Raw genomic sequence first — 14,901 nt, 5'->3', positions numbered from 1 at the left:
GAAACACTGTTATTATTTTCGGCTTTTTTTGCCCTTTAAAGCTTTTAGTAGACCAATATCTTGTATTGGATTCTTTATTCATGACCTACTTCACATACGCTGGATGTTTTAGTCAAATGTTTTTTAGATGTAATTAGCATTTTGGTGTGCAAATAAGGTTTTAATTATAACTTATTAGGGTTAAGTTGCAGTTTACATACCAAGTGGTTGCAATAAGCACCAAAAAAGCATTCAAATTTATATAAATATTTAACATTTATAAGCGTTTATATAAACATTTTATTATTTAAAAGGTAACATGTTTCGAAGATAGGACGCAACTTTCTGAGTTGCTGTCTCTGTGACAAGATTTTTTCGATTGCTTATACTTAACAATGGAAATTGTCAACCCACTTTGATTCTTTTTTAAATGACAAGCGTTCTGGGAATCAGATTGTAACGATTTCGCTCAAGTAGGTAACATATGAATTCCTTTACACAATAAAGAAAAAAATATTGAAAGTATGTTACCAAGTTCTTACCTTACAGCGGTTTGAATCCTACGCACTGGACTTGTTCGATATGATGTCTAGATACGTGGTCAGCGAAGCATGCGATGTAAAATGCATAAGGGTTTGCTTGTTATTATGTTATCTGTTATTACGTGCATAAGAATCAAAGTGTGTCCAAAATTTCCATTGTTAAGTATAGGGTTTGAAGAAAAAATCTTGCCATCTAAAAATATGGCGGTGGAAACTCGAAAGAGGTCTGTTATGTTAGATTTTAATTATCTCAAAAAAGATATAAGTTATACAGGTAGGTACTGTATACCAGTCTAGAAGTATCATTAAACATGCTGAAATTGCTCCATGGCCACCAGAATGGAAAGCATGCCACTCAACGGTATCTCAGAGGTGCCCGATGGCCAAAGTCAGGGTGACCGAGTGCAATACAGAGCACCAGGTGCTTTTTGCAGTCTGGTCTCAAGCAAAATGCAGAGCCAGGGTTTCGTTTTTCAGAGGTAAATGAGAAACATTTCAGTGCAGTGAGCACAGCCTTCAAATATCTCAAAGGTGCAGTTGCCATGCTTTCCAGTATAGCAAGTTCACAAAGAGCATGTACTTGTTCTCCCTAGAAGCAAAGTCGTATGTGGAATGAACATTACGGCCGAGACAGTAGAAAAGGTAGATTTTATTAGTCACATGGTTTGCTGGATACTGTAGCCATTATCAAGTATAACGTCTGATTAATAAATATGTTTTCGCTGTCTTTGCTTCTCCATCCTGTTCAATTTAACTGGTTGTTTGTTACAGTTTTATGTTAAATAATCTTGCTCTTATATTTAACCTTTTGTGCATAGTTATGCTCCAAATGATCAGGCACAATATAATTGCTCGACATCATTCAGTTGATGATATAGTTGGTGACAGAAAGTCTGATTTGTAATTATGCAATCGTGGCTTAATGTTTGGCATGGGTTGACCGACTAAATGTATGATGCGTTTTTTGAGTCAATACTAAGCTATTTTGTGTATATCTTTCTTTGGTCTTATGTGGTCAAATTATTCTGCTCTGTCGATAAAAAATAGGGATCTAAAACAGTGTTTCTCAAACTTTTTGCGATCGCGTACCACTCGTTCGTTTTTTTTGCTACACTGCGTACCACCTGGCTCCTGAATGACTTATTTTACTCAAATGTACCGGTATTTATTAGTTATTACCGTTATTACTATACCATAACACCAATGAATAGCAAGAAAACACAATTTAATTTGATAGAAGCAACTGTTTCTTCTGCACAAGCTTGTCTATCCGGGGCAACACATTACTCACAGCACATCGAAAATCATGTTCAGCGGTACGCGGTACCACTTAAAAAGCTCTCGCGTACCACAGTTTGAGAACCACTGATCTAAAGGGAGGATTACAACATGTTGCAGCTAACTCACCAGCCCTTGTTCTTGCAAACCTATTTTTCTGAAAGCACTCTGCAATCTAGTTTGCTTTAACTTTTTATAGTATTTGATGTCACATTTTTCAGCAATATGTTAGATAGCATTTCGATAAGTAAGATTAACCCAAGTTTACCAAAACTGTTGTGTAGTAATTTATGGGCAGCTTTAGTTAGCTGTGTATTAAAGTCAGCTTCGTGTTTTGAGCATATTTACAAAACAGACGACTACTGTAGATAAGAAGTCAAGTAAATGAAGTTTTTATCTTGCAAAAATTCTCCCACTTTCAACAAATTAGTCTTTTTGCTTAAATACAATGCTATACCGGAAAGTAGCCGCAATATTCCAGCGAAACAGCCAGGTTGGTTGAAATGGAATTAACCGCACTGCCTTGAATTGGGACCTGTAATTTTTATCACTCCACACTCTAAGGCTTTCCTGCAACATTGTCAAGTTTTAGTGCTTGGTGACAAGTTATTTGATAAAGAGAAAAGCTGATTTATTAGTCATTTAGCCTTACCCGTGCATGTGTGACGTATAAAGAGTGAAAATTGAATTGCTTTGAGTTATCTGAAATATTAAGTTTTTATTTACGCTGGATTAACTCGCTTCCACTGATTGACTGCACTCTGTTATATTTGCTCAGTTAAACATTGTTCAATCGTACATGTAAGGAGTGAAATTTAAGAAGCAACAATTTGTTTTTAAACGAAAACTTTTGTCATGGATCCAAATGACGACAAACCTCTTCCTGGCATCGGTCGAGGTGGAAGAGGAGTTCTCATCCAGAAGCTCTTGAAAAGTAAAGGAAGCGGATTCTCATCTTCATCACTTCAGCCCAAACCAGGCTTGTTATCTGGACTAGGTAGAGATTTGACGAAATTGCCAGAACCACTGAAGGCCGCAGTTGCTGTGTGTGGGACTTCAGGCACTCTTGTGGAGAAACCTACAACCCCAAGCACTGGGAGAGGGCAAATATTTTCCCAACTTCTGAAGGGAGCTGGTCGAGGAAACATCGTCCCAGCTGCGAGAGGTCGGGGCGTTTTCCTGGGAATGGGCAAGAACACCGGTGACTCTTCAAAGGAAATGGCCCCAGAAAAACCTGCTCGAATTTCTTCACCCACCTCTCCTCCAGTGACCTCACAGTTGCCTGGAATAGATCGGTCTAAGGAAGAGGAGCAGCGAGGTTCAGCCACGGCGAGCCTCGCAACATCCTTGGAGCAACTAGAGGTTAAAAAGGAATCCAGGAAAGTCATTGAATATCATGGCTCTTCTGGAAAGCCAATACCTATCGCTGTAAATTGTGTCAAAGTTCGTTGCAAGAATGAAGCAATCTACCAATACCACGTCAGTTTTTCCCCAGCATTAGATAGCAAAAACATGAGGTATGGGATGCTCAACCAGCAGAAGGAGGTGATTGGCCACACAAAAGCTTTCGATGGAACAATTCTCTATCTACCGAAGCGCTTACCGCAAAATGAAACCAAGTTGAAATCCAAACGTTTCACGGATGATGCAACGATAGAAGTTTGCATTCGACTGACACATGTTGTTGATCCCGCCTCCCATCAACTTATCCCCTTCTACAACACGGTGCTGCGCAGGGCGATGCAGGCAATGAAGATGTGCCCGGTGGGTCGCAATTATTACGATCCTTGCAGGCCTAAGAAACTGGACAAGCTCAGGCTGAACTTGTGGCCTGGATACGTTACAGCAATAAAGACTTTTGAGGGCGGTCTTCTCCTCAATATCGACGTATCTCACAAAGTATTAAGGAACGATACGGCACGTCATGTCATGGAAGATGTCTTTCAGAAAACGCCGAGTTCATTCAAGGAAATGTGCATGCGAGAGCTGGTAGGAGCCGTGGTGCTGACCAGGTACAACAACAAAAATTATCGCGTTGATGACATCGCGTGGGATCTCTCTCCCACCAGCTCCTTCACAAATTCGAAAGGAGAGAGCATCACCTTCCAGGAATACTACAGGATCCAGTACAAGATCGAGATCCAGGATCTTCTCCAACCGATGCTCGTCCATCGACCAAAGCAATCCACTCAGCGAGCTCAGAGGGAAAGGGAGGGGAAAGATATTGAGATCTGTCTTGTGCCAGAGCTCTGCTACTTAACAGGCTTGTCTGACAAATTACGAAACGATTTTCGTGCAATGAAGGACATCAAGGAGCACACGTGCCTGCCCCCGGCAGATCGCAACGCCGTCATTGAGCAATTCTTAACCAGGGTTGAGAAAACTCCAGCTGCAAAGGAGGAACTCCTCAAATGGGGACTTGAGCTCGATCTCACGACAACGGTGACAAATGGAAGGAACTTTCCTCCAGAGAAGATCATGGTTGGGAGGCAGCAGGTGTTTTCATGTGCTCCGAATGCAGACTTCACAAAGGAAGTCACCAGGTCACCTGTCATTAGAGCTGTTAACATTCAAAACTGGCTCTTGTTCTTCACCAGGAGAGATGCAAACAAAGCAAAACAATTTTACCAGAAAATGATTGAAGTTTCAGGCAAGTTCGGGATGCGTCTTGGACAGCCACAGTTTGTTGAGCTTAACGATGACAGAAGCACAACGTACAAGGAAGCCATCTCGTCATCGATCAACCCGCATGTGCAGCTGGTGGTGGCGATATTCCCCACATCGCGCGACGATCGATACAACACCTTGAAGAGACTCTGCTGTGTTGACATGCCGGTGCCCTCTCAAGTCATTCTATCTCGTACACTGCCCGATGACCCAAAGATGGGAAAATTTCGCTCCGTCACAATGAAGATTGCGCTGCAGGTGAACTGCAAGCTCGGTGGAGAGTTGTGGGCAGTCGACATCCCTCTGAAGGGACTGATGGTCTGTGGCATCGATGTCTACCACGACGCTGGTGGAAAAGGAAAGTCGGTTGCAGCTTTGGTTGCCAGCACAAGCAGGCTTATGACGCGGTGGTACTCGAGAGCGATCTTACAACAACCGCATCAGGAAGTCATTGACGGACTCAAGCACTGCTTCACCGAATCAATCAAGAAGTTTTACGAGGCCAACCAAGCCCTCCCAGAGCGAATTGTCATATATCGTGACGGCGTCGGAGATGGACAACTGAGACATGTTTCCGAGTATGAGATGCCCCAGCTTGAGTCCTGCTTCCACATGTTCGACAACATTCACGGTCAAACTTACTCTCCCAAGCTTTCCGTTGTTGTTGTGTCGAAGCGCATCAACATTCGCTACTTTGTTGTCCAAAACAGAGCCATGGGAAATCCCCCGCCAGGCACCGTGCTTGACCACACGGCAACCCGAGCAAACTGGCACGATTTCTTCCTCATCTCCCAGCATGTGCGGCAAGGCACAGTGTCTCCATCTCATTATATTGTGGTTGGTGGCCATGAACACCTCAAAGCCGACCACATGCAGAGGCTGTCGTACAAGATGACCCACATGTATTATAACTGGCCTGGCACAGTACGAGTGCCGGCGCCATGCCAATACGCCCACAAGCTCGCCTACCTTGTTGGTCAAAATATCCGTCAAGAACCGTCATTGGAGCTGTGTGACAGACTCTTTTATTTGTGAGTGGAGCTGACAGCCCTGCTCTCTCTAGGTGAGTCAGCATTGAAAACAAAACATGGCGTCAGTCTTTAATGATTTTATAAACATCATGGCATGTGATTGAACAATATTTTTAATTTCTTTTTGCAAATCATATCTGACGGACTAACTGCATGCAAAATATGACTTGTATGCTTTTGAAGCGAATTGGCAATTCTGTTTATTGTCTTCACAAATGGCTATTTGTTGTTCTTCCAGGCTCGTGTGTGCTTGCTTGGCAATGCTGGATATTCCTGCCTTGTTTTTTATGTACAGCACCTTTCTTTACATTTCATATTTTAAAAGTTTCATTTCTGGGCAATTTCTTATTTTCAAATGTCGCAAACTTTGCAATATCTTATTTTGCCGCAACCATTTTGTTTCGATTTTATTTTAGATGCAAATGTTTCGTCATACTCGGAATTTGTTTTCTTTTTTGTGACGTCAGTGAGTTGAACTTAGTTGACTTCATCTGTATCAGGATCCAAGACAAGTGAAGGGTTATTTTGGTTAACAAGAAAAAATTGCACTGATAGTAACACTGCTGCTTCTATGACATCATAAAGTAGAATGCGAGACTTACTCCAGGAGATGATTTCTTGATAAAATTCCCTGGTGTTTATATTAAATGTGAGCTTTCAGGTTTCTTTGCAATTCCAACTTTTTACTTGTAGACATCGCTTTAATGTTGTGTGGGAAACTTTTTGGAATTTTCATCGAACACGTTTCGAGAAGTAAATGCTGATAATACTTTGAGGTAGATCAATACATTTTTTTAGAGAACGTCAATTATTGTTGGAAAGATTTCAATTTGCTGAATAGCCAATGTTAGATAAGTTGTTAACCACACAGGTTGATTAGGTGTTAGCGCTTGGGTGCGCAGAAGGTTAGGGTTAAAATCCTTTCTATTCGTTGACACTGTAAAATTAAAATCATTAAAGACTTATTTCCGACATGTACCCTAAACTTTTGAACAAGAGGGGACCTAAACGCATAGGTGGGTAGTACTGGTACCGTCGGTACTTTTGAAAAAAAGTATCGAATTACTTTTTTCAAGAAATTTCGGTCGGTCTCGGTACTTTTCACGTGATAGTTTTAAAAAGAATGTTATACATTTTACTTAATACTAATTTTAGCATCTCTTGATCATTTTATATCTAGAAATGTCAAGTAAAATTGGGAACGAGTAACATCTCATATGTTTTAACCTGGAGTAACCTTTAATAGTGGCAAACAGTGCACTTGCAGTAGCATCTTTAACACAAAAAGTACCGAACTACTTTTTTAAAATAGTACCGAATACCGGCACCGTCGGTACAGTTTTTGCCAAGTACCTATACCGACTGGCCACCTCTGCCTAAATGCAGGAGAACAAATAAGAGAAATGGACTCGGTCATTGATTGTACAAGAATTCCAGTCTCGAGGTAGGTTTTAAAGCGGTGACTACTGTAGTAAAAATATCTAATAAAAAATTTAAAGAGACAATTTTGTTTCATGTCATAAATTTTTTTATTTTAACTAACTATTTATTTTAATGTGATGACGCATCATAATTGGAATTCTGTAACCGGCAACAGAGGTGGGCAGTCGATACTTTCAAAAACCGTCGGTAATCGCAAAAAAATGTAACGATGGTTCGATACTTCTTGTATCGGGTCCTACTACAAGTGCAATTTCTGTTCTCGTTTCTAGTCGATCGTCTTTTAGACAAGGAGGCATACAGACGCTTGTACTACAAGTGCAATTTCTGCCTTTATTAAGGCCAAGCTACAAGTTACTTCAAAACATATGTGAACGGACTTCTTGCAATTTTATTAGGTATTCCTAAAATAAAAAAGAAAAACAAACCCTAAAACCTGGCATTAAGAATTGCTTAAAAAGAAAACTTCAGAAGAAAATACCCGTCAAAACCGTGAAATAATAATCACTTGAAAAGTACCTGGACGCACTAAAATTTCTTAAAAAAGTAATTCAGTAGCCTACAAGGATTCAGTACTTTTTTGTGCATTATCATCATCACACAAAGTTTGCCTCCCTCCAAGTTTCGTAGCAAACAACTTCCCTGGGTACCAGCGTACACGGCCAGAGTTGGAATCATCAATAAGTTGAATTACGTTAAATATATCTTTCGGTTTTTAGAGGTTTTTTTGAAGTAATGTAAAGTGATCGAGGCGAACAATACATGGTGAGTTGACAAATTTACGCAAATGTCAAACAACTTCCAGACTAGCAGCCCTATTGCTACGTAGTTCCCAGATTCTTGCGACCGTTCTTGCGGATTGACGACGATCTTCTTCAAACGTTCTTAAGGGGGAAGGTCTTCTATCGTGAAAGCCGACTTGGACAGCGGCTGACGGAGCTTTCTTGATGTTAGTGCGTGGTGAGAACCTGAGCGAAAGCGGATCAAGAAAGCTCGAAAAACTCATCTCGAATCGTTGTGAGGTCGCAAGTTTTTCTCGGCAACAGTTTTGCAGAAATCGTTCGACCAACGCGCAAGAATATAAAAATGTCTAGAACCGGTAACGAAATTAAGAAACAAACAAACAACCGAATGACTTGATTAACGGTGAACAGAATATAAAAAAAAGTAAACAACGCTATTTAACTAATGAATGTAAAGAATTTGGTAAAACAAAAAAATTAAAGGAGATTGCGTATGAGGTGGCCGCGACATTCACAATAGCCACAACAACAAGCGAGTCGTGACCCTCATCCTCCGATGGCTTTTCCTGAACCCTCCACCTCTGTTCGCGTGTTGTGGAGATGATTTGCAAAGTTGCTCCAGCCACTGGGACTGTAAGATGATGAAACCGCGAACTGTGATATTTTTCTCTGATCTCAAAAGTTGTGACTTGGCGTTTGACCGCTGCAACGCAACGTCTAATGATCCCGCTAACACAGTCACATTGATCATTATAAGTAGCCTATGTTGCTATTCACATCGCAATTTAGCGTGGGACCTCAAAAAGAGGGTTGCAGTTTTGACCAATTGATTTTAAAGCTAGTCCTCATAGTTGTCGAAGCAGAAACCTTGCTACAGGTAAAACAGCAAAAGTGGCATTTTATTAAAATCATACAAATTCTCAACAACGAAAACAAACTGCAAACAGCTTAAAAAATAATGTTTGAAACGATTTAAGATCTATCATTGAAACACGAATAAAATCTATCATTGAAACACGAAAGAAAGGTCACAAGAACTGCCGGGCATGTTGCTCAGGGCTTTTTCACAACCACCAGCTCTCTCGTGTCGATCCCCACTCTTTTCAGAGTCCGTTTCACGTGGGGATTCCCCTCTTCCGTGAACCACTGACGACAGTACATTATCTTCATGACGTCACGAAGCAGATTTCTTTCACGTTTTCTGCGTCATAGAGATATAAACGTTTGCATGACGTGTTTATAAGTCGCTCAATGCTGTGAATAGAAAATAGAACGTACAACTGCAGAAGGAGCTCCCGGTTCTTTGTGTCCTGGAGAAGTAGGATCCGCAACTCGGTGTCTTTCAAACTAGGGTATTCCCCGGAGTCGTCCCTCTCGAGCACGGTCTGGGCAGCGCATCGGAGGCAGTGGACAGAATAGGCCAGACCTGGATACACGCCTCGCGTTTATTTGAAGTTTTCATCCATATACGAGGCATTCTAGAACTTGTTTCATTTCATTCAAAACTCACCGTTTAGTCGTGATTTGACGTCTTCCGTGTTCGTGGAAGAATCGCATTTTATCGGGAACGACAACTTCCGCTTCGATTCCCCGGTCTTTGGCCGCGATTTTGACGACAGCGCGTCGGACAATTGTTTTGTCAGAATGCTGATTTCACGGTTCCGTTGTTCCTGGAAATTTTTCGCGTTGATGATACGTCATCATCATCTACATCATCTCAAGTTATGTCAATGACGTCAGTTACCTTTGCCTTGTCGTGTTCTCTTATGACGTCAACATTGGATTCTTTCAGCTGCGAGACTTGAGCGAGGGCGCAGGTCAGCTTCACGGAACTTTCTTTCAGCAAAGCGTCGTATTTCGTCGAAACCTTCTCCTTCTCTGACTCTACATCTTTGAGCTTCGTTTGCATCCGATCAACTTCCCTCCTTGACTCCTCCATCTAAACATGAACAAAATGAAACAAAGATCGCGCCATCGCTGCAGCCGTGATCTTGGAACCTTCTCAGATAGCTCCTCTTTCAATGCTTCCAGCTCCGACTTGAGTGCGTCGTTCTGCTCCGACTTCTTGCTCAAGAGCTTGCTGGCTCCTTTGATCTGATCATCCAGGTTCTTCCGCAGGGTCTCAACCTCCCGCTCCTTCTCCGCCTGTCGACGTCACCACATAGTATTAACAATCGGTCACTGTGACGTTCCAAATTCAGCCAATCACATTGGGCTCGATTGTTATCTCACAATGATGGTTTGATCTTTTCTTCTCAATTCCTTGAGGTGAGAGAGCTCGGTAGCGCTAACCATGGTGGAAAGCTGCTTCTTGTATTTTTCGATTGAGTCTTTGAGTCGCGTCTAAAATTATAAAGAAAACAATTAGAGGAAATGATCAAACAAATGCCACTGTGATGTCAAAGCACTGACCATAGCTTGTTTGTCCTTCACTTGCTCTTCGGCGATCCTTTGAAGCTCAGGAAGTGGAACCGTCTGCGCCTTCTGGATCCGCAGCTCAAGTTCTTCAATCCTCGATTGCTTGACGTCCTGTCCAATAAAAATAGGTTACGTCACTCGATTTAAATACGGAAGCACTTACGTTAATCCACCCACCCTGTCCTTCTTCGAGAAAAGAATCATTCGATCGTAGTTGCGTTTTATCTTTTCCTCCCTTTCCTGACATCGGACGCAGCAGGGATAATCGACCTGCGACGACGGAAGCAAGCCCGGCGGATTCGTTGATTCAATCCCGATCTCAACTTGAGATTTTGTCATAGGCAGTTCGCTGGTAGATGGCGGTAGCATAGCGAAGGCTTCTTTCCTGTCGCTACTTCTCGAATTGGATTTGTGAAGAATGGAATCTATGACGCAACGTGTTTTTCTCTCTTCCAAGCTTTCCTCCTTATTCGAGGACGATGACGTAGGGTTGCGATCCCAACTCGACGGAAAGTTGGCGGCGTCGGCGAGAGGAGAATTCTTCTTAGACAAACTTCTTCTCCTGCTCTTCGCGTCCGACCCATCCAGATGATTGGATTCCTGTCTTATCTGGTCGGGGGTGGTAATTTGGGGAAGCACAACCCCCTGCGATGGGGTACCAGACCCATCGCCCCCGTTTATCTGCCAGTATTGGGGGGGAACCTCCTCAGGGGTCTTCGTTTTACTTTTTCTTTTCAATTTCTTCGATTTTTCGCTCTTTCGCTTTTCATCCGCGGGTTCATCCCCGCTCAAGTCTTTAGAGGTTTGCTTCCGGTGAAAAGTTCGCGATCTTGAATTCTTCTGCGCGTATTTTGTGTTCACACCGGTTGACGCTTGACTCACTTCGTTTGGTATCAGTTCCGGTGATTCCCCATTCGCATCACGTGAGTTGATGGGCGGGAGGACTTTGGAGTGGTGAGATCTCTTCTTCTGGATCGGAGGACTCTGAGTCGAGGTTGCCGGAGTCGTCGCTTCTTTCTTTGGTGTGTTTGGCTTTGGTGTCGTAATAGACGTATGTTTTATTTCGTCACTCTTCGCTTGTTTGATGTTGGGCTGTTCGCCAACTTCATCATTGCTGATGACATCATTCTGTGTATTGGTCAAAACAAAATCATTCAAATTATTCTCAAAGTTCAAGGCCGTTATTCTCACAACAGGGGCATCACCTGAGTCGGGCCTTCTTCCACATTCTCCAGGCTCAGGTAAGGTGCGGGGTAGTTCTTCACCCCCATCGCCCGTTTCGCGAACATCAAACAACTCAGGGTTTCGTGGGCGGAATTTGGACACGAGGAGGCGGTAACGAGCAATGATGTGACGCAATTTCCGCCCATGGCCTCTCTCAGGTAACGAGTGAGTCGAGAGTCTCTGGAGCAAAAAATTAGGTTTTGCTCAACAATTCACGCCTTATTTAGGGAATTCCCCACCTGTAAGGCGGATATTGCGTTTCCTTTCCGGTCAAGGCCCAGACGACGTTCCCGAAAACCTGCAGTGATTTATTCGCTTTCGCGGTTGCGTTATTTCCGGTCGAGTCGTGGGTCGAATGCTTCGTTGGCTGAAAAGTTTCGCAGATTACAACAAGAATGTTTCAAAGCAAGTTCAAATTTGATTGACAGCTCACCCGGCTGACCCCGATGAGGTCAACGAAGTCCAGTCTTCCGTGCGTGGTTCGGAAGGTTTTCACTTTTGCCTCATCATCGCCAGTCAGTTCCTCTTCTTTCCGGAAGTGCAACGTAAACACCGTGTGACTTCTCCCACCGTCACGCACTGGTGCACAACACGACGAGTCAACAAACTCTCCATGATCTTGCTGTGACGTAACGAAGCCTACATCAAATTTACCGACTTACGTCTGTTCGGGTTCCGCCTCAGTTGCTTTGTGACGTCTTCAGAATTTTCAACCTTCAAGTCAGTGACGCCCTCTAGCAGATGAATATCTCCGGAATCTCGAAATTTTATGTTGTCTGTGGCCGAAGGATCCTGACTCATTGAATAAATTTAAATCAGGAATTAATATTTTCTAAATCTCATTGCACGGAGTAAATGTCGGAACATAACCAGGCCACGGTTGAAATTACACAATGTAAAAAATACTGTCACCAGGATATCGTAGAATTTCTCGTTGTACAATTGCACGAATGACATTGAAATATCCGTCTTCTGATTGGCTGATGTCTTGTCGACGGCATTGATCAAAGCTTCGGCAGCGCGAATGATCATCCCTTTGTACTTCCCGCTGCTCGCTTTACCATATAAGGAGTGGCTCTTTCCTGTGCCCGGGGAGCCGTAAGCGATTAGGCAGGAGTGGTAACCCTGGAAACGAGATAAATCATACCAAGTTGATACAGAAGCAGTCAATGTATTGGAGACGTCGACAGAACATTTCATTTCTCGGGCTACAATCCAGCTCATTATTACATAAACAACATGATTAAAGCGTTGTTATTCGCGAACAATCCAACCAAGCTCCCTATAACAATGATCAAGTGTACTTCAAACCTTGAGCGTATTTTCAACAAGAGGGCCCGTTGTGACGTCATAAGCATCTTTCTGCGTCGAATTCTCGTCAAGCACGTGATCAAATTTAAAAGAATGTTTGTTCCCGTTCTGTAAGAGAAAGCAGATTGGTAGAAGCAACTTTACAGAGAAGCTTCTTTAGAAACTTCTTTACACTTGCAAGTCAAATTGAAAATATTTCAAACACGAATGACCATCACATGGGCTTATTTTCCATTCGCTCTCTGTTGAAACTTGTTACGTAGTTGCTAAGCGACGAGTTGCCAAGGTAACTACAATAGCTACAACAAGGAGATCCCAGCTCCGAAATATTCCAAACCACGTGATAAGAATCTTGTTCACACATTTGTGGAAATTTCTTGTGGAAATTATCCCCAAAATTAGCTCAAGCTGACAGATTCGTATGTAAGGGGATTACCCCGGTGCAAGCGAGTGCAGTCGACCAAATTAAATTAAATTTGGAAGCTGTGAACCTACGTTCTCTTTCTTGAGGCTTGGTCGGGTTGAAAGTGTAAGTTGCTGTTTGCTTTTGACGGAGACACACCGCAACCGGTTGCTGGTTCTGCCTATGAATGACGCGCACAAGTTAGATCTCGTTGAGAATATATTTCTGTGATAGGTCACCTTTCGCTTAATATTATGGCTTCTATCATAAACTGTTATGATGATTCCAAATACAAATAAAAAACTAACAAATATCAAAAATATAATAAAATCCGGTTTAATCTGAATAAGTTCAAAATCTTCCAACCTTCGTTCTGTTCATCCAATGGTTTGATTCGAACTTGGACTTTGAAGCTTGCCCGTTCTTCTCTGACGTCAACAACTGAACTTGGTGAGGTCACTTCATCTCTGAGATCATCATGTGAAAGTGATGACGTTGTAGAGGGTTCCGGGCTGCTGAATGACGTCGTTCTTGAACTTGGAATTGATTTCGGTGATGTAATAGTGACGTCATCTTTTTTAGTTTCGGCTCTGTTACAAAATAAAAGCGATAAATCGATTTCGGGGAAAATTTCGTCATCGGAAAGATATCGTTCGTCGAAATTGTAAGATCCGTAATCGGCAACTTCCGGTTCGACGTCACTGGCGCTGCCGTAGCTGCTGTGACGAGAAAGGGGGAGGGCTCTCTGCGGACTGACCGGGTTAGATGAGTTCAAGGGGAGGACGGGGAGCATGGGGCCGAGATGGACGTGACTGGACAAACTTGCCCCGGCTGTGGCCGGCAGCACCTTGCTTCTGTGACGTGCGGAATCGTAATAATTGATTTCGTTAGAGAAGGAAGAGTAGGCGCCGGAATTTCTCTTTTTAGGCTGCGCAGTGGTGGGAAGTCGGAGTAGATGAAGCGGAGCCGATGATCTGGGGCAGGACTCCGATAGAAGTCCTGGAGAAGCTTCGTATCCTCGAGAGAAAGAGAATGACAGCGGAGTTTTCCTCATTTTGACTCCGTCAGGGAAGTAATTCTGCCCCCCACGTACAAGGGGGGTGGCGGGGTATTCTTCTTCTGGGGGCAAGGTGATGAAAGGGGACTTCCCTTCGCGAAATCTGTAAACTGGCTTTGTATCTTCAGAAACACTCATTATGAGCAAACAATGCCTCACTATCTAAGCTCACAACTGACAACAGTCACTGATCCTGGTGACGTTATAAGCTACATGGAAGCTAGCCTCGGTGGTCGACCTCATTGCCTGCTTTGTAAACTGCTCTGGCTTGCGTGACAATTATGCCAGTCGTTCGATATTTTCCACTCTCGTCTGTTTGCGCAGATGCCTTGACAGAGCGAAACAACGCGACCAAGAGCCCTTCATAAAGTTGTCCTTATTAAAGCGACCCGATCAACCACCTTGCGTAAGGAAACTCTTCATAGAACCCGTCTGTGACGACAACAAAGCATAGAACGCTTTTTTATGTTCGCCTGCAGCGATCATGACGCGATTTGTCTTTCGATCAAAATTAAAGCGGTCAGTCCCACTCGACTGGTGCTTCACTCTGGTACGAGGGCCGCGAAGTTGAGTCCTGGATATAAAGCTCTTGCCGTGAATTCGTGGAACATCAACTAAGCTGGTGTTGACCTGGAATGACATCGCGTTTCGCTGAGTTTTCTGTTTATTCTCTGCTCTGTGGGCTAACCTTCGTGAAATCGAGTAACCCTGAAACTCGCTAAGCTACACCGGTTTGGGTCACGTCATTGTTTATGACGTTATAGGTTTGGTGACGTCATGCAAATGAAGCTTTGCAAAATATTTCAGT

The 14,901-nt window shown here is 43.1% G+C and overlaps 1 protein-coding gene and 1 pseudogene across 2 annotated transcripts; one reads left to right on the top strand and one right to left on the bottom strand.

Moving 5' to 3' along the window:
- Positions 1-364: 364 nt before the first annotated feature.
- LOC143462969 (piwi-like protein 2 pseudogene) lies at positions 365-6,055 on the top strand (annotated as a pseudogene). The gene is made up of 2 exons (XR_013118230.1): positions 365-5,529; positions 5,914-6,055. The product of XR_013118230.1 is annotated as a piwi-like protein 2 pseudogene (transcript).
- A 2,506-nt stretch (positions 6,056-8,561) lies between these two features.
- LOC143463198 (uncharacterized) lies at positions 8,562-14,603 on the bottom strand. The gene is made up of 16 exons (XM_076961606.1): positions 13,403-14,603; positions 13,129-13,217; positions 12,634-12,741; positions 12,235-12,447; positions 11,985-12,114; positions 11,756-11,901; positions 11,562-11,689; positions 11,304-11,502; positions 10,276-11,226; positions 10,093-10,209; positions 9,913-10,023; positions 9,679-9,825; positions 9,425-9,619; positions 9,191-9,350; positions 8,959-9,106; positions 8,562-8,881 (listed from the first exon to the last, which is right to left on the bottom strand). Exons 1-16 carry the CDS (start codon positions 14,229-14,231, stop codon positions 8,734-8,736), a joined length of 3,819 nt encoding a protein of 1,272 aa, XP_076817721.1. The 5' UTR covers positions 14,232-14,603; the 3' UTR covers positions 8,562-8,733.
- Between the last annotated feature and the right edge of the window lie 298 nt (positions 14,604-14,901).

Source organism: Clavelina lepadiformis, chromosome 6 (genome assembly GCF_947623445.1).
Source record: "Clavelina lepadiformis chromosome 6, kaClaLepa1.1, whole genome shotgun sequence".
Classification (NCBI taxonomy): domain Eukaryota; kingdom Metazoa; phylum Chordata; class Ascidiacea; order Aplousobranchia; family Clavelinidae; genus Clavelina; species Clavelina lepadiformis.
This window is presented reverse-complemented; position numbering and strand designations above follow the sequence as displayed.

Coding starts and splice junctions, on each gene's coding strand:
- LOC143463198 (XM_076961606.1), bottom strand. CDS start 14,231: ATGAGTGTTTCTGAAGATACAAAGCCAGTTTACAGATTTCGCGAAGGG. Junction 13,218..13,402: donor ATTGGATGAACAGAACGAAG/GTTGGAAGATTT, acceptor CGTCATTCATAG/GCAGAACCAGCAACCGGTTG. Junction 9,351..9,424: donor GAGAACACGACAAGGCAAAG/GTAACTGACGTC, acceptor AAAAATTTCCAG/GAACAACGGAACCGTGAAAT.